Source organism: Salvia hispanica, chromosome 3 (genome assembly GCF_023119035.1).
Source record: "Salvia hispanica cultivar TCC Black 2014 chromosome 3, UniMelb_Shisp_WGS_1.0, whole genome shotgun sequence".
In the NCBI taxonomy this organism is placed as follows: domain Eukaryota; kingdom Viridiplantae; phylum Streptophyta; class Magnoliopsida; order Lamiales; family Lamiaceae; genus Salvia; species Salvia hispanica.
Genome location: NC_062967.1, coordinates 45,171,309 through 45,191,202, shown reverse-complemented (window position 1 = coordinate 45,191,202; position 19,894 = coordinate 45,171,309). Strand labels below are relative to the sequence as shown.

The 19,894-nt window shown below is 34.1% G+C and overlaps 2 protein-coding genes across 2 annotated transcripts; one reads left to right on the top strand and one right to left on the bottom strand.

Moving 5' to 3' along the window:
• The first annotated feature begins 12,195 nt into the window (after positions 1–12,195).
• LOC125216206 (probable carboxylesterase 18) lies at positions 12,196–14,324 on the top strand. Its single transcript, XM_048117863.1, has 2 exons — positions 12,196–12,631; positions 13,629–14,324. The coding sequence occupies exons 1-2, from the start codon at positions 12,255–12,257 to the stop codon at positions 14,230–14,232; spliced, it is 981 nt and encodes a 326-aa protein (XP_047973820.1). The 5' UTR covers positions 12,196–12,254; the 3' UTR covers positions 14,233–14,324.
• Positions 14,325–16,407: 2,083 nt separating this feature from the next.
• On the bottom strand, positions 16,408–17,661 carry LOC125210304. Its single transcript, XM_048109861.1, has 3 exons — positions 16,876–17,661; positions 16,717–16,750; positions 16,408–16,629 (listed from the first exon to the last, which is right to left on the bottom strand). The coding sequence occupies exons 1-3, from the start codon at positions 17,247–17,249 to the stop codon at positions 16,408–16,410; spliced, it is 630 nt and encodes a 209-aa protein (XP_047965818.1). The 5' UTR covers positions 17,250–17,661.
• Positions 17,662–19,894: the final 2,233 nt, after the last annotated feature.

Sequence of the window (19,894 nt, the reverse complement as noted above, 5' to 3'; positions counted from 1 at the left end):
GGCTGAAGAAGCGAAGCTGAACTATTCCGGCGGTACAGCGGCGCGCCGCGGTTCCCACGACCTCCCCCGGATGCTGAGGAGTTTCCGTCCCCTCCATCGTTTGCTCGCCGCACTCGCCCGGTTGGCCAAAAGCGGGCGCAACGGGGAGCGAGGGGATCCTCCCCCCTATCGCCCCAGGAGGTCCGGTCGGCAACCCCCGCCCCCCCCACCCGCGTACACCTTCTTCTTGCGTCAAAAAACGCGGGAGCAGATGTACACGGTCTTCCAAGATTGGAGGGCCGCCACTGACCCCACGGAGAAGAGTTTTCTTCACTCGATGCTCGAGAGCATGCGGGTCGATTTGGATGCCGCGAGGGCACAGATGGGGGGCTCAGATGCCACCGATGTGGAGGTCCCGCGGCGAGGACGGCGGCGACGGCGATGAGGAGTAGAGAGAGGCGGGGCTCGTGTGTGGAAGCCCGATTTTTTTTTTTATTATGTACTTTTTTTATCTATGTATCTTTTTTTTATTTAAATGAAATAAATGAATTTTCCCGTATATGTCTCGTAAATTTAATTCTGTAATTTATTGTAAATTTAATTCCGTAAATGTAGTTGTTTTTGAATTATTTTTATTGCAGCTAGCTTGTGGCTGGCCTTAGGCTAGCCAATTTGATTAAAATGATGATGTGGCAAGTGGATTTTTAGTACTGATGACGTGACAGGGAGAGAAAGTGGCTGGCCTATGGCTGACCTATTGTCACTGTGGATGCTTATAGAACAAAACTTTGTACTTGTACGACTTTGGATACACTTACAATATCTCACACTTTTTTCAACCCGCAGGATAGCTGAACAATGTGAAATATACAACAATATTTAGGTAATTATGTTTACTTTAGAGCTAATTATAAAAAAATACTACTCCCTCCGTGTATAAAAAATAGAGTACATTTATCAATTTTGGATGTCCATAAAAAATAAAACACATTTAAAAAAGGAAAGTTTTTTAACAACTTCTCTCTTACTTTTTTCCCTTCTCTCTCACTAATAATATGAACACTAATATTATCTTTTTTTTTAATACATTACACATCTTTTCTTAATATTCGTGACAGAATGAAATGCCTCTATTACTATAGAATGAAGGGAGTATCTAATTATATCATAACTTTAATATTTTTTTTAATTGTTCAATTTATTTGTATTTGGAGAAATTGTGTATGACATGGAAGTCGAAATTCATATTTTAAAAAAAATTTATCACTTATAAAAGCCATTGATTGTAGATAAAGGTCGCCATTCAGTTTTAAGTTTGGTTTTATGCTCGAATAATTTTTTTTATATATTGAAAATGAACCGAATTGAATTAACCAAAAATACCGAAAACTAGACTGTAAAAACCGAACCAAACCAAAATTAAATAAATATAATATTAAAAAATCCAAAAAACCATAACATAACTAGCACCCAATTATTCACCGCAAATATCACAGCATCAAATATTGACAAAATTAGAGTCCATTAAATTTACATCTGTTAGAGTTTGTATACTAGAAATCACGTTTCGAGTGATTGAATACTGTAAAACTCTTATTTTATTTTTCAAGGAATAAAACAGATTATTTTTGTCATAATGTTGTTATGTTTTACATTTAATGAATGTTAATTGCATGTTTAAATATATAAGTTAACTTAACAAAGTCTAAGTCTTTGTTTTAGTAGACCGGTTGTGGACGGCGTCCATTTTAAGGTAACACGGTCAGTTCTAGACAAAGAAAAAGAAGAATTTCACGACCTAGATGGAATTAGACTATCCATCATGAAAGGTTGCAATGTCAGTCCGCATATTTTTAAGCCTTACTGAAATAAGATTACATTGGTGTGGTAAAGCACTGAACGGATCTAACAGCAAGACTTGTCTTTGTGCTATCTACTGCAAGGCGAAGTCTTGATAAATATTTGTTTCTTAATCAATGTAGGTTAACATTGAGCATACGATATTGATTATGCATAACTTTGACTTATCAAATGATGCGGGTTTTTCGTAACCCAATAATCCTGATATATTGCGTAGTGGTGATTAATATCTAGCGGTGCTAGGATTGCTATTATATTGAATCGTGCGCGAGGTGAGTCTCGTTTGCACATTTCTCACAAAACACTTCAAAATACCAAAATAGATCAAATATGCAAGTAATGGACATGTATGCAACTTTGACACTCAAAACGAACCAAATAATGACATTAAAACAATGCAAAATCCGAGTGTATCAATAGTCCCAAGAATTTAAAAATGTCATGGGTAGTCTCTGAACCAAGTGGTAATCTTATTTGTGGTACCTTTTCACTATTCACCTTATTTTTCAACCGAAAATGCCTCCAAGGCATGGAAGGCAATTTTGTCCATTCATAAAATTGGGGTTCCTGAATATGGGTATGATATTTACTTTATTTCACTCTTTAGTATTGATTATGATATTTTTATATAGTTTGATACATGATATTTTTCACTTTATTTTTAGAATCGCCTTATATTAAATTATATTGCTCTATACACTTAAATATTTTAGAAAATAAAAATAAATATGAAAATTACTATGATATTCTTAAATATATTAATTATAAGAGTAAACAATAAATTTAGGACCTTCTCTCTCGATGGAGGGCTTAAGCCCCTCTTGAGAATTTTTTTTCTACTTCATTTTGGAAATTATCAAAAATTTTCTTTAGCCCTCACCAAGTTAATATTGCTGGAAAATAAATAATTAAAATTAGATAGGTAGAAGAGGCTGAACTGGATTTTGGTATCAAAATTGCAAAGGTAAAAAATGGCTGTCCTCGTTGGAGATGACGAAGACGACTCAACTTTAAAAAAAAAAATATAATATTATTTTATTATCTATTATGTGAAACGTGTAGACATGAAGACAAGTTACATCCTTGAAATTAAAGTGTTAAATTTTACTCCCTCCGTTCTATAGTAACAGAGGCATTTCGTTTGAGCACTCATTTTGAAAAAATAATAATAAATAGTTAAACTGAAGAAAGAGTAAAGTAAGATAGAGAATATTGTAGATAAGACTCATCACTACATTATTCTATCTCTTACTTTACTCTTTCTCCTCTTTAACTATTTATTATCATATTTTCAAAATGAGAGCTCAAAACGAAAAGCCTCTATATTACTTTGGAACGGAGGGAGTATATTGTTTCAGGTATCAATAAAATATTAAAATTTCATTTGAGGTACTTCTATAACAACATTACAATATCGTGTATGGTACCCCTTAGTTTTTGAAAGGCCAGAATGCCCTTAGTGGCGTTTTTCTTAAATTTAAGTGGAAAAGAGGTTTTAAAGTCCGTGAATAGTGAAATAGTCCTTGAAATAATATTTGGTCCAGACATAGAGGTGTGTGGCGATATTTTTGAGATATAGAAGTGTCTATCGTTCGCACCCCCGTACATAGGTCCAATTTTATAGTTCACTCTAATTATAAACATTAAAATTATAAATTTAATTCTCAAAATGACTTGTAGCTAAATTTAATTTTGAATGCGGTTGATTATTTTTTAATATTAAATTATAAATTTAAATATTTAAATGAGTTATAACTAAACGAGATAGTTAAGATTAAAATGCATATACAGGACTTTAATTATAGAAAAAAAATCATATAAAAACAATGAAGAACTTAATGAAAAATCTTGATAAATGAATAAAAAATGATTCAAAAATTGACATATATAAATATGAGAAGACGAAAGTCTTTGCATGTTAACATGTTAATAAATAAATAAAATATAAATAAATAAAATATTAAAATCGAAACAAGTAAATTTCAATTAAATCGTATAGTTAAATAAGGAGTGAACTATAAAAATGGTCTCTGGACTATGGGTTTATCTCGCCCATAATCCCTGGACTTTAAAAATATTGTCAGATCTTTCTGAACTAAGGGTTTATCTCGAAAATGGTTCTTTTTCACTATTTTCAGGTCGAGAATACCCTTTTAGGGTTTAGACAATTTGGTCTTTTTACACTTTTAACATTTTAAATCTGATATTATTTCAGCTATGTGCTAAATCTTATATTATTTCAAAATTATCATTCTTCTTCTATTTTGTCATCCTTCACTTTGTTTATTTATTTTAATATTAGATTTAATTTTACAAAATTACATTTTAAATTTTAATTTTTAAATATCAATAAATTTTTTAATTATAAAAATTATTAAATAATAAAAATTAATAGTCATAATCAATATTTGATAGTGTTTAATATTTAATCAATAAGGTATGACAACGCCTTAGTTTTAATCAATATTTAATAGCTTTAATCATAAATAGATCATATAACACGATTTATTCTGAAATAAATATGCATCTAATGTAAGACTAATATAATTTTCGTTTATTAATTTGAAAACAATCAAAATTTACTAGAAAATTTCAACAAAAATACTACTATATAAAAATTTTAGTAGTATCAAATTTTTAGTCAACTTCATAATATTCAATCACAAGCAATTATAACAACCGAACAAAGGCTAAATAGAATAGCTCTTATTTTTCTATCATGAGTATTATTTTTCTGTAGTTCTTCAATTCAGCTGAATATTATATTAAATAACAAAAGTTAATAGTTTTAATCAATATTTATAGTATCCATGAAGTAATAGTTTTAATTAAAAAAATTTATTGATATTTAAAAATTGAAATTTAAAATTTAATTTTAAAAAATTAAATCTAATATTGAAATAAAGAAACAAAGTGAAGGATGACAAAAAGGAAGAAGAATAAATTTTTTGAAATAATATCAGATTTAGTACATAACTGAAATAATATCATATTTAAAATGTTAAAAGTGTAAAAGACCAAATTGACCAAACCACCCAAAAGGGTATTTTCGACCGAAAACAGTGAAAAAAGACCATTTTCGAGATAAACCCTTAGTCCAGGGATGTCTGGCGATATTTTTAAAGTCTAGAGACTATGGACGAGATAAACCCATAGCCCAGAGACCATTTTTGTAGTTCACTCTTAAATACTACCTCCGTCCCCCAAAATTTGCTACACTTTGACCCGGACACGGGTTTTAAGAAATGTGAAGGAAAGTGAGTTGAAAAAGTTGGTGGGATGTGGGTCCTACTTTTAAAGTATTAGTTTTATAATAAAATGTGAGTAGGAATGAGTTAGTGGAATATGGGGTCCACTACCAAAAATGGTAAAAGTGAAGTGTATCAAATTTTCAGGGGACGGACCGAAATAGTAAACTGTATCAAATTTTCAGGGACAAGAGGTAGTAAAAAACAGAGTGAACTTCAAAAAATGGTCCCTGGACTATGGGTTTATCTCGAAAATGGCCCCTGGACTTTTAAATTTTTTATCACCAGTAGTCCCTGGACTAAGGCTTAATATCAAAAACGGTCCTTTTGCACTGTTTCGAGATGAAAATGCCCTTTTGAGGGGGTTTGGGCAATTTTGTCTTTTTACACTTTTAACATTTTAAATCTGATATTATTTCAGTTTTGTAATATATCTGATATTATTTCAAAATTATTATTCTTCTTACCTTTTGTCATCCTTCACTTTTTTCTTTATTTTAATATTAGATTTAATTTTACAAAATTAAATTTTTAATTTCAATTTTTAAATATCAATAAATTCTTTTAATTATAAAAATTATTAAATAAAAAAAATTAATAGTCATAATCAATATTTGATAGTGTCTAATATTTAATCAATAAGATATGACAACGCCTTAGTTTTAATCAATATTTAATAGCTTTAATCATAAATAGATCATATAACACGATTTATTCTGAAATAAATATGCGCCTAATGTAAGACTAATATAATTTTCGTTTATTAATTTGAAAACAATCAAAATGACTAGAAAATTTCAACAAAAATACTCCTATATAAAATTTTTAGTCAACTTCATAATATTCAATCACAAGCAATTATAACAACCGAACGAAGGCTAAATAGAATAGCCCTTATTTTTACATCATGATTAATATTATTTTTCTGTACTTCTTCAATTCAGCTGAATATTATATTAAATAACAAAAATTAATAGTTTTAATCAATATTTATAGTGTCCATGAATTAATTTTTTAATTAAAAAAATTTATTGATATTTAAAAATCAAAATTTAAAATTTAATTTTATAAATTAAATCTAATATTGAAATAAAGAAACAAAGTGAAGGATGACAAAAGGGAAGAAGAATGATAATTTTGAAATAATATCAGATTTAGTACATAACTGAAATAATATCAGATTTAAAATGTTAAAAGTGTAAAAAGACCAAATTGCCCAAATCCCCCAAAACCTCTCAAAAGGGCATTTTCATCTCGAAACAGTGCAAAAGAACCGTTTTTTATATTAGCCCTTATTCCAAGGACTACTTGTTATATTTTTAAAGTTCAGGGACCATTTTCGAGATAAACTCATAGTCCAGGGACTATTTTTAAAGTTCACTCTTAAAAATATCATTGCATACATTCAAACTATATGAAAATATCATATTCAATACTAAAGAGTGAGATACAGTAAATACAATGCCTAGTATTCAAGTACCCCTATTTTATGAATGGACAAAAAATTAACCAACTCATAATTAGTTGAAAGAGCGAGAACTTGTTAGTTTGTTTACGCAATTTTAGCACGAAGAGAACATCACAGACTGATCAAGAGACACTGATCGATTGATTAAGACAACTCCTAGCCAATCTAACTTGTCGTTGGGAATGCACACGAACGAAACTAGCCCCTTTCAAGACCTTCCCACAATACTATGAACTAGTAAAGGGAAGTAAGGGTCGATCAGAGATGACGGTTTTCACATTTGTTGTTGACATTTGGGATTTGGCTGCTACCACGCTTCAAAGTGGGGTTAAGTTTTTCTTTTAAACTACTGGACTGAATGACTTGAAGTTACTCCTATCTAACAGATCAATTTATAAACTAGATGGAATCTTGAACTGACTACTTACTCCTATCTTTCAACTAATCAACTTAGAAATCAACTGATCTAAACTGACTCAAAATAGACTTTCCTGATTTGGCTGAACAAGAATAACAGTAAAGTGGGGACCAGATCCCTTAACTAAGGTATCAGAAGGTAAAAGAAATAAAGTTGCAATTCTAGATCTAAATCTCTAACTACTACATCTTCTTCATCACATCAGTCCAAAACTAGCACTTAACTCAAAACTTGAATATCCAGAACAAGTAAACGACTGCAACGCGGATCGTAAGAGTAAACTCAACCATACCTAATATTTTTAATTACTTGATCAACTGAAAACAGAATGTAAATGGCGGAAACCATAAAACATGCAACTTAGAACACCCAACTTCAGATCTACGTAATTCAACATCGATCCCCAGGAATCCAACACAAGTAAGCAGATCTAGGAAACTGAACGTAACTTACTAAGATCTTAACCTCCTACATTATCAATGGCGAAAAGCATCCAATCAGATTTAAAACAGTTTTTTGAAAGGTGACTTGCAGATAGTGATGTACTCGAAATAAAGGTCAGCTTTCTCAGATCCAGAGAATCCGCTAGATCACGAGGTCTAGGAACTCAGAGAACCCTCAAAAGACGCCGGTCGTTGGGCACACAATTTTATCTGCCTTTCAAAAACCCTCAACCCACAATACTAAACTAGTATAAGGAAGTAGGGATCGAATCCCACAGACACGGAAGCGTAAGAAAGCATTCAAGAGACTTTGGACAAGGGTTGGCTGCTGCCACGCAAATTTTGGGTTGAGAACTGACTACTAGACTTGGGAAATTTAAATGATCTATTCTACCAGCTAGATCTAGGAAAACATAACACGAGCATGCATGACGAAAACAGAGATGCAACGGCACAAGACTCCGAACTTTACCAGACCTAGTGAATTAAATTCCTTAAAATGCCTAGACGGATGAAGAACAGATCATGGGGACCATTTCCAAAAATAGTAAAGGTGCGGATGAAAAACTGCAATTAACTAACTAAGGATTTAACTAACCACTATCTTCACCTTCAACAACGATTCTCGATCACAAAATGTAGAAAACAGAGTAAACAACAACTCAAAACAGAGCAAGACGAATTAAACCTTCAAACCATGATTATCTAAGAAATTAAAGCAGATCTACTATCACTAGACGAGGTAAATGAGAAAACAGAAACTAAACATCAAAACTCATGCAGAATTAAACAGATCTAAGCTTCGGACGCTTCGTCCACTCCGGATTCAAGCCATCCACAACAACCCACAACAATTTCCAACTCCGATTATACCGATTCAACCAAATCTCAACCGATAAATTACAATCCAACACAGTTCAGCTCAAACAACTCAGATCAATGCGTAAAGCATCCAAAGTAAAACAAAAAGCAACACAAGCACGAAACGATAACATAGCAAAGATTTCACTAGCTAAATAGTGCGAATTGAACAGAGATTCAACAAAATAAAGCCGAGCTTCGAACAACGAAGGCTCGGGGAATTCAGAAGCAGAAATTAAAGACAGAAAACTGTATATTGTTTCTTCGCCTCTTGTAGAGACGGTGGTACACGATGATACTGAACACGAACTATAAAACCCCAATTCGGTACCCCTAATGTGTGTAGAGTGGGAGAAATGAGCTAAGAGCTAAATGAATGATGGAGCGATGATTGATGATGATGCCCTCAGGCGTGTCGCGTGCTCTTATTTATAAGGGTGGAGTTGAGCTTCTAGATCCTTCTTTGAATTCTCCATTCTGCCATTTATCTAGAATCCTCCTCCGTCTGGTGATTTTCTTCTCCTTCTGCTCACTTTCTCTGCCAGACTCCTTTTTCAGGCAATCTTCTTCTTTCTTCCTGGATCTGACATTTTTCTCTACACACCTGGCTTATAAACTGTGTTAGACCCAGGAAACTACAGAATTTAACCCTATAACCAATGCATGAAATTAGCCTTATCACTGTTCGAAGTGTAAACCAACAAACACCGTGAAACATTCATGACTTAAACATCGACAAATCAATAGATTCAACTCAAAATGAAGATGGCACACATAAGATAAATAGAACAATGAAACACTAAGTTGCCTCACAAAATACGAAGTTCTAGACTAAGGAAAGCTTCGAAATTAAATTGTAGCAACAAAAATTAAACGATTGTATTTTCGCCCTTCTCGGGCGGTGAAACACAGATACGACTAATGTTGTGATTTTTAGGGTGCAATTTAAGTACACAAAACAAGTAATAATTCTCTAAAAATACTACTTCTGCAAGTATACAGACGTGCAATGCAGTATAAAAGGTGTCGAACCCACAGGGAGGAGATTAATTGCTACAACTACTAAACCTAACTAAAAAGCAGTAAAATAGCTTAATTTTGAGTTTTTATGATCAAGAGGCGAGTGAAGTACTAAACGAGAAGGCAAAAATGCAAGAGAAACACAATAGAGAGGAAAGACTACTCCTAGCTTGTTTCGTATTGCTTGTTCACATGAATCCTAAAATCTAATTACTTTCCAATATATATCGGGATCGTGTTAATTTTACGCTCTCACGCAGCTGATCACTGATCGTGGAATTTTACACCTAGGATAAGCTGATCACGTCTCCTAGGCTCTACTCACCAACCCCTCACTCCTACAGTCGCATAGTAAGCTCGAGATTGGCTTCTACAAACGTTCAACACATAAGATCCACCCCGGACTATCCCCTGATCAGTTTTAGCCTAGGGTTCCTTATCTATGTTAGATCTCCACTCCAAGTTAAAGACGCATTAAAGTTAAGGCTTTTACCAGATTAAGTTTTCTAGAAAAACCCAATACGGATAGAAATAAAGACATAGATAAGAACCAAAACATGAAAATCTATCAAAACAAAGTCATGGATTCATATTTACAAGCTCCTCTAACAAACTAGAAGTAATCCCTAAAATCTAGCCACTCATAGTGGGCAACAATACAAGAAGATAAGTAAATGCTACCATATGAGGCTTGATTTTAGGTAGAAGTGGGCTTGATCTTCTCTCTCCTTCCAAAAATGGCTCCCAAGCTCTAAATGCTCTTCAAAATTCGTTCCCCAGCCGCCAAAGATCCATTGGAAGTCGTGCCCTAGCTATTTAAATAGTTTGGGCTCAAAAAATAGGCCCAGTACCAATTGCCCGATCGGGCGATCTAGCGTTTTCTCTGATTCTCGACACGGTAGCGCGTTTTGCACTACATTGCGAAGTCTTCGTAAAACAACCATATCTTCTTCATCCGGACTCCGATTGAGGCATGCAAGGTATCCACGCGAAGCTATTTCGAAGGTGAATGCAATGGTGGACTTGTAGAAACATTAGAAATTGATATTGAAGGGCTGATTACTGTTCAGATTCAGACCATGTTTTCTTTCTCCGCTCTCTCTTATAGTTTGGTCTTTTGTCTACAATATATCAAAATGAGTCCATTTTTCACCTTATAAAGTGAGTTAAGATAATGCAATAAATGACTACAATTTGATTCACATCAACTAACTAGCTAGGAACTAAAAACAACCACCGCTAGCCATGAAAACCCTTCGCCAAGTGTGTAGAACAATGATAGATAGAAATGGAGAGTGACTATGAGCTCGAGACTCAGCTCAGGAGAGAGCCGAAAAAAGAAGTTCCTTTTTTTTATCTTCCTTCCCTTCCCTATTTATAGGGAGGCTTGAGGGTCAAATCACTAGGGTACTTCTCTTCCAAAATGTCAGTTCTGCCCCTCGCCTAAGGATCTTTAAAATATGCTTCATCTCCTTTGGTTGCCTCCACTCTCCGCTCACTTGATCAGTTCACAACAGGTGTAAAAATGCTCTATTTCCTCCTTTATCCGTCGTCTGCTTATTTCCTTCATGCAGTTCATGTTCAGCAGATTTGTTTACACACCTGGCTTAAATTCATTCATTAGTTTCCAAAAAATTATAGAATTTCACCCCAAGATAGATGCATGAAACGAGCCTTATCATTAGTCCATTTCATGTTTATTGTTATTTGTTTTTGCAAATTTTATTATTTAGGCCAAATTTTAGGCCAAATTTTCAACTTCAGTCAGAATTTAGAATTCAGGTCAATTTTTGTTTAGATGAGTACAATAATGAATTTACGTTATAAATTTAAAGCTATGTTTGTTACTTTCTTTGTCCCCAGTAATTTGTTATTCTTTAACCTAACACATATTTTAAAAAATGTAATATAAAGTCGATTGCAAAAAAATTGTAGAATGCGAGTCCTATTTTTATATATTTCCGACGTTCACGAAAAATAGTTCATTTTTTCATTTTGAGATGTTCACGAAAAATAGACCCATTTTTTAAAATCGAAAGTTTCTCTCTCATACTTTATCCACTTTTTCTACTCCCCTCCCATATACTCCCTCCGTCCCAAATTTATAGTCACATTTGGTTATGACATAAGTTTCAAAGAATAGGTGGAGTGTGTAATTAATGAAGTGAGAGGTGAAGTGTGTAATAAATGAAATGAGATGGTGGAGTGAGATGACCTGAAATGTGTAATAAATGAAGTGAGTTGGTTGAATGTGGGTCCCTCTTCGACTTTTTGGTTTTTTATTTTTGTTTTGATTTATTTTAATGTAGATAATGACATTTGAGTGTAATTTTAGTGAATAATGGGGTAAAATTTTATGTCCAAATATGGAAAATTCTAAATGTGACTATAAATGTGAGACGGACTTTTATAGCAAAATGTGACTATAAATCTGGGACGGAGGGAGTATTATTTACTTTTTTCCTCGTCTTTTTTATTGTATCTGTTTTTTTCTTTCTCTAAAACTTGTGTAGTCCATAAATAAGCCTCTTAATTATATTTCCAGAAGTTAAAAACTTTTTATCTTAAATAATATCTCACCATTTTACAGACGATCTGTCTACTGGCCTCTTAAATACAAAGTGGTCCTTATTTTGATCATGTTGGGTTGCAGTTGCTATAAATTGATTCCTTTTATTGAACGATCATCGTCATCATGAGCCGTTATTGCCGGTCGACACACATCATGGAAATAAGATTAATTGAAGTCACCAAATGTTCGGTTACAAGCCGCCTGCGACACTCTCGATGCTCACATAAGCCAAATTCGGACAGATGTAAGCGACATTTCCTTAACTCCAAGATAAATCATCAATACAAAAGTCCAAAAACATCCCATTAACTCATCCCACCAACTTGCCAAACTTTGTCTTCCTAAGAACGCATAGACCTCTCTTGCTTCTCCTTTTTCTACAAGAATGGCTTCACTGCCATTGGTGACAAGAATAAAGCTCTTTGTATTAGATTTGATAACACGGCGCGACGGCACGATCAACCCATTCCTCTTCGGCCTCATAGACTCGAAAACACGAGCACCAGCCACCAAAGTCGTGAACAAAACCCGCGTCTCCACCTCCGACATCACAATCGACGCCTCCCGCAACCTGTGGCTCCGCCTCTTCATCCCAGCCACTCCCGCCTCCGAGCCCCTCCCCTTGCTCGTATACTTCCACGGCGGCGGATTCGCCAACTACGGACCCGACACCAAGTACTTCGACCACCTCTGCAGCCACCTGGCCGCCGCCATCCCTGCCGTCGTCGCCTCCATCAACTACCGCCTCACCCCCAACCACAGGTATAGATATTGTGAACAAAAGTTTCTTTTTTTCCTTTTACATGTGCATATAAATACCATATAATTGAATGGAATGTGATCAAATGAAAACTCTAAATATTGTACAAACTCAAAACTATGATTTGGACCATTGAAAAATCTCAACAGATCATAAAAAATCATCAACAGAAAAATGTCAACTGCATTTCAACGGTAGTCAATGATTGATGTTGTGTTGATATTGTATTGATACTGTGTTATATTAAAATCTTGAAATTTTGCACTGTGTTGATATTGTATTGAAACAATATTAAAGCTGTGTTGAGGAGTTTTGAGTTTATACAATATATAAATTTGCATTTTATCACTACTCATAATTGAATATAGGTCTCACTTTTATACTACTCACGATCCCTTAAAAACAGTAACTACTACTATTTCCATTTTTCGATATGTCCTTTAAAAATAAAAATTTTGTAAATTTTTTATTTTAGGAACTGTATTCCATAATCTGCTTACATTACTTTCGTCACTTTTCTTTTCGTATCTCTTATTTAATCATTGTTTTCTCCTTCTATTTTATTTAACCAATTACTCCCTCCGTCCCGGATAATTAGGTCCCAGGTTTTTAATTTCGGTACGTCCCACTATAAAATGTCCCATTTGGGTACGACCATTTTTGGTAGTGGTACCCCATATTCCACTAACTGTTCATACTTAGCGTTTTTATTATAAAAAAATTTAATATATAAAGGTAGGACCACGTTATTTAGCTTTTTCGGCCGACACCATTCCTGATTGCTTAAAAACTGAGTGTCCAGATCAAAGTATGACCCGAATTATCCAGGGAGACGGAGAGAGTAATTTTTTTTACTGTGCCAATTAATTGTGTATTAAAAACTCATATTTATTCAAAATTTTCTATTTTTAAGGATTATATTACTACTACTAGTATTAGTATAGAAAGTAAAGTGTATAAAATGAAAAAAGTAAATGAGAGTTTAAATTGTGAACGTAGGTGGCCCACCCAATACGAGGACGGGTTGGAGGCGCTGAAATTCATCGACGCGCGGCGCCACAACATCCTACCGGCGAATGCCGATGTGAGCAAATGTTTCATCGGCGGCGACAGCGCGGGGGGCAACATAGCGCATCACGTGACGGTGAGAGTGGCGGAGAGGAAAGTAGTCTTTGAGAAAATGAGAATCGTGGGAGTGGTGGCGGTGCAGCCGTTTTTCGGGGGAGAGGAACGGACGGAGTCGGAGGTGAGGCTGGGGAATAAGGCGCCGGTGCTGAGTGTGAAGCAGACGGACAAGTATTGGAGGGCGTTTCTTCCGGAGGGGGCGGACAGAGATCACCCGGCGGCTAATGTGTTTGGGAAGGTGCCGCTGAAGGAGCTCGAGTTTCCGGCTAGTTTGGTGGTTGTGGGAGGGAATGATCCGCTGCAGGATTGGGACAGCAGGTATGCCGAGTGGTTGGAGAGCTGTGGAAAACGAGTGGTGGTGGCCAACTATCCCAATGCGTTTCATGGCTTTTATACCTTTCCCGAACTGCCTGAATTTGCTTTCTTGCTTCGTGACGTCAAGAGTTTTGTCACCTCCTCCATTTCAATTTCAAAATAATTGAACCTTTTCAATCTTAACGCAAATTGCCAAAAAGGATATACACAAAACACTATATTTTCAAAATCTTAATCGAATTTTATTTCCTTTTATTTATGTAATTAAATTTTGTGAGACGGATGAAAATAAATAAATGTGACAAAATTCAGGGACAGACGGACTATAATTTTGTTATACTTTTTGTTTAAGTTATTTATATTTTTCGTTTCAGAGTCAGTTCTATTATATTATTTGTTTAGTGGTCTTGTCTTCTAAGTCCGTGGAACTATTTTGTTGCTCCTATTTACTACGTACAATAGATTAGCTTTGAATAGATGTGTTGTTAATATTATTAAAATATTTCGTATTAAATTAACATACCCCAAGACTAGAAAATTTAACCATTAATGAATTTTTTATTTGTTTTTATTAATAATAAAATCATGTGAGAATGGAGTCTTAAATTTCTTTATATGTGAACTAGTTTTTAGAAGTTGCTTATAGTCCGCCAAAATAAACAAAGTATTTTTAATAGTAATAAAAAATTTAGGTCATTCTTCGTAGACAGATAATACGTATATGACCCTTACTTTTATTTTCCTATACAAATTCTTGCAACTTGTAATCTAATAGTACTATTGTACTCCTATAATTTGTGCAATTTGTAATCTAATAGTACTATAGTACTCCCTCCGTCCCATTAAATATGCAACATTTGCTTTTAAGCGCGAGATTTTATGCGGTGTTGTTTTGTGAGTTGATGAAGAGAAAATAAAGTAAGAGAGAAGAAAAAGTGGAGAGAGTATTATTTCTTTTAGAAACGTTTCATTTTTAATGGACGAGGCCAAAAGGAAAACGTTGATTTAATGGGACGAGGGAGTATTATACAACTTGTAAAAAGTTTTTATATCATTATGAGATTGCTGACAAATGTAACGTGCATAGCTTGTAAGCTTCAAGACATGCAGTGGTATGACAAAGAATGAAAGCGACGGCTACATGAAGATTGAAGAATATATATATGTATCCCTATATTCGTGTCTGAAATCTATTTCTAGTTACATACATTTAGGGGAGTAACAATCTGTACTGGCATGAAATCTCTCAAAATCTAATAATCCACCTCTTTGTTTCTAACCAGGGTTGAAATGGCCTCACCTTGCCACTTTGTTTTCCTTCGAAAAGCTCAAAATTTTTTAGGCTCCTTTTTTGTAGGGATGGGGTTGGTTGGAATTGGAATTAAAATTTGGGAAGTCTTCAATCACGGTATTTCAGGGGGTGAGCATACCAATATGACTCAGGAAACCACTTCTTTAGAAAAGAATTTTTCCCCCTTTTCATTTTTCCCAAAAAATGCCGTAGCATGGTATTTGCATCAATGCCACAGTTGAATACCTATAAAAAACATACATTCTTGTTAGCTATGAAACTTATCAAGAGTACTAAATAACAATGCTTGTTTGTGTGGCATGTTTAGATGCAAAAACGCGATAAGTACAGTTCCCAGCGTGTGGAGTGAGTGCTCAAGGCGGGCGGTCCATGTTCTCTGCTGGGGTTTTCCCTAAAAGTCTTCTTTTTCTTAGAATAAAATGATAGTTTGGGGAAAGGAAAGGTTGTTTTTTGCTTACCACAATGGTGCATAGGAAGATGAGAGATCAAAAAAAGGGATAAGGCCACCTATTTCAGAAAAAAAAGAATTCATGTCACTAAATGCATTATGATGGAAAAGAAAGGGGGGAATATCAGAATCTTCCCATACCCAGACACAGGCATGTAGTATCCATTGAAACAGAACATAAGCACAAGTCCACAAAAAAAGGGTATCCGATTCTAAACCCCGGAAACCTCTGCCCCAGTTTAAGGATCGCGAAAAATTTGCTTGTAGTATAGATAGGAGATATAACTAATTGTAACTTCAGACTGTTTAGAGCAGTCCCCCCGAGCAGAAACCCCGCGTTTATTGAGTGCATGTTTATGATCAACTGAAAAAAGTTGGGATCAGAAAACTGTTACACAAGAAAACAAGGGGAAAAAGTGAGATGACAAATGAAGCATCTAATTGAAATAGTACTTACAAAATTGAAATGGTAATCTTTGATGACAAGAAAGGGCACTAGTATAAACCCAGAAGACTGAGTCTGTCAGCATTACAGCCCCGGCATTCACCCTGATTGAAAAAAAAATGGAATAAGCTGTTTAGAGGTCATCAAAGATAAGCATGTTATGAATCAGATATCTCTGACATTCATTCACCTGAAAAATGATCTGGAAAATATATGCCAAGCATCCTGCCTCTTGGCGAACAATTTGTTGTTGATTCCCCTCCTTGCCCTTGCCACGCTCCGTGTCCAAATGCTCCTCAGCATAACCTCTGTCGTCATATTCATAGCATCCACGAATTGACAGAAATGATCCAAGCTACATAAAATTTGAATGTGAAAGGATTAGAAGGAATGAAAATCTATGTATGTTGGGAAATAGTGAATTAGTCCATTATTCACTTACCCCAAAATAAATTGTGATCAGTGTGAAAGTCCACCTATTGAATAGAACAAGTTAGAGATTTAACTACTAAAACAGAATGTTGAAGATCTTATTCATTCAAATAAATGACTTATCATTAGAAGGATAGTAAAAAAAATTGCTAGAAATTTGAAGACTTACTGTGTGTAGAAGTAAAAAATGCTCCCCCCGTCAACAGCAACATTCAGTATAAGCATCAACAGAAGCATCAGAAAGGCGAACACTCTAAATGCGAGGAGCCAGCCAGGATGAATGCTTCGAAGGCACGGTCTCCACACCTCATCTTCATGCAAGAATCCGGGTAATTCTTTCTCCTGGTTCTCTGCATTTTCTAGTGAACTCCTTCGGCATTCATGCTTCGATATAAGAAGAGAGGCGAACACCATCGACATCAGCACCCACAACGAACAGAGAAGCACCCTCCAGTTTAACCAATAAGCTGCAGTTGTTGTGTTTACAGTCATGGCTGGCTGCCATGATTTGGTGGATCCAGTGATAAATGTCAAGAAACTCATGCTTCTTCTGTCCCAATCTAAATCTGAGTTTTTGGAGAAATCCCAAATGTAAAAACAATGTTTTTGGGCCAGAAATAGAATGCAAACTCTCTTTTGACAAAAATTCAACTAAGGTATCAAAGAATTGAATTGAATGTATGATTAGAAGTCCTCTATTTTCTTGAAGAGGATGCACAAGAATCTACTAACATTTGAACAATAAACAGTTGAGCTTTATGGTACTTAAAAGGTTGTAAGAGTTTGAAAGAAAGCATGGATTCCAAGAAATGCCAATGCAAATATTGCTGGCTGCTATTGAGGAAGGGGGAAATGCAGCCATATTTAATGATAACATTAGTTAAGTTGAGAGAAATTTGATTAGCATTTTCATATGAAGATTCCAAACTTTGGAGGGCTATTTGCACAGAAAGCTATGAAGAAGAAAAATGGTAGATGTTTTAAAAAATGAAAGATTGTAGAAAAGGAATAGCTCTTAATTGTAAGCAAAGAAAGGTTGGAATGCTTGCAGGGGAAACCAATGGTATGTGGAGGTGTCTAAGAAGAGATGCTTTGCTTACTTCAACAAACTTTTTAAAAATTTAAGTGAGAGAGGGAGATGCTTTGAGCATAAGCTTCAGCCTTTTTATATTTTTGCTATCCCCGTAAGATCCTCAAATAGGGACTGGTCCAACATCTGTTGTCACAATCTTTTATATTCCCATGCAAATTAATATTTAAGTATTTCTTTTCAAGTCAGTTAAAATGCAGGAATTGTCACTTTTGTTGAACAGTTGCAGCCTTGGTTTGAGTTGAGTCTTTATATGTTTAAAGAGAAGGAAAGAATGTTGGGATTTATATGGGTTGGTAGTGTTTGCTTATGTGGAATTTGTGTTGGATTGTTTGTAAGATTCTTTTGAACATGTAATTTTATGCTGTTTGCTGGTCATATGAGAATGAAGGAATAAAGCAGCTGTAAAAAGGCATGTAGACTAGTTTAAAACTTTAAATTCTTGATAAATGATAATATTGAATTTTTGTAGGAAGTTAATAATAAAGCATGTTATGTTTAGCATCTACCCCACCCCCACAAAGAAAGATTAAAACATTTGAAGTTCCTCTTCTGAAAAAGTAAATATTCGAAGCAAAAAATAGTGAAATGTTACTATAAAGACTAAAATTCGCAAATTTGTAGGATCTTGTTTTATACTAATAATTTAATTTGTAGGATCTTGTTTTATACTAATAATATAATTTATAATGTATCTTGGATTTGAGCATAGAGTTTTTATAGAAATACTCATTTTTACTATGGGCGCATAGATATTGGATTTGAGCGTTATCACAATGAATATATTTTAGTCCATAAATTTGGGAAAGTTATGTCTTGCTCGTGAAGTTATTACAAAACCAATAACAATACAAACACTTACAAGATATTATATAGGGATTTAATATAAATGGAGATAGTATTGCACCGACAACAACTTTATAATGTTGAAATATATATGTGTGTAAATGTGTAATAGTAGTAGATTGTCAAGGCGTGATCCCGAAGTGAAGAAGTTATCCCTTAGGTTTCTTTGTACGCAATTTGCATTATTAGCTGGTCATATTACTACAATTAAACCATATACATATAAGTTAAATTACTTAATTGCACTAGGATAGTTTTTGGTAAATAATTCAAAAACCAAGGCTAATTTTTCTTAGTACGAGCATATATATTGAATTATTAATCATTCTCGTTTATTTCATGTTTATTGTTATAACTTTATTTAGTATATTAAATTTGATTTTAATATTTCAAAAATTATTAGTATTAATTATTATGGTTTTATCAATTTATTTGAAGTTATAGTTAAAATTCTAAAAAATTTCAAATAAATAAAATAATGATGTTATAATTCTAAAAAAATTCAAATAAAAGTGAACGTATGAAACAAAACAAATATATTAATATAAATTAGACGACAGGAATACTCACAGATGAGGTCAAAAGTGGTATAAGATTTTTATAAATTTAAAGGATACTCTTATAGTTCTACTGTTAGAAAAAAGGGTAGAGAAAAACATGAGAAAAAAAAATTTCTTTGAATGGCGTATTTGAGCAAGAAGGAAAATGAAATGTTGTCATGTGGAAAAAGTGACCGCAATAATGTTCGCAATCAAAATTCAATGCAATTATTTGGAACTTGATTGACTGACAAAATCTAAGTAATTATAAATATGGAGCCCATCTACATCTATAAATCCAAATTAACAGCATCCGGATCCGGCTGCATTGCACGTCCCAGACTCGGTTCAGCCGGCCCGCCGACCGTTCTACCTCAACCCGTGGTTGAAAGCCGGCCGTAGTTGCATTGCAGCAGTAGCCACTGAGAAAATTAATTCTTTTGTATTGTTTAATTTATTAATATTGTTTTAATATGAAAATTTGTTTTTTAATAAAATTAATAAAAAAAAAAACTCTGTTTTATAGGTAGAATAGTGTGATTGATGATTTTCTTTTATAGAGTTATTCTATGGTGTTTCTTTTCTTTCTCAATGTATAAGAGACGACACACGTACATGACAATTAAGCATAGTATGCGTTATTACTACATACTGTTACTCAACAAAACATTAGCTAATTTACGCTCCTCCGTCCCCAAATAATATGTACTTTG

Coding starts and splice junctions, on each gene's coding strand:
- LOC125216206 (XM_048117863.1), top strand. CDS start 12,255: ATGGCTTCACTGCCATTGGTGACAAGAATAAAGCTCTTTGTATTAGAT. Junction 12,632..13,628: donor CGCCTCACCCCCAACCACAG/GTATAGATATTG, acceptor TTGTGAACGTAG/GTGGCCCACCCAATACGAGG.
- LOC125210304 (XM_048109861.1), bottom strand. CDS start 17,249: ATGAGTTTCTTGACATTTATCACTGGATCCACCAAATCATGGCAGCCA. Junction 16,751..16,875: donor ATTTTTTACTTCTACACACA/GTAAGTCTTCAA, acceptor TCTATTCAATAG/GTGGACTTTCACACTGATCA. Junction 16,630..16,716: donor TGATCACAATTTATTTTGGG/GTAAGTGAATAA, acceptor AATTTTATGTAG/CTTGGATCATTTCTGTCAAT.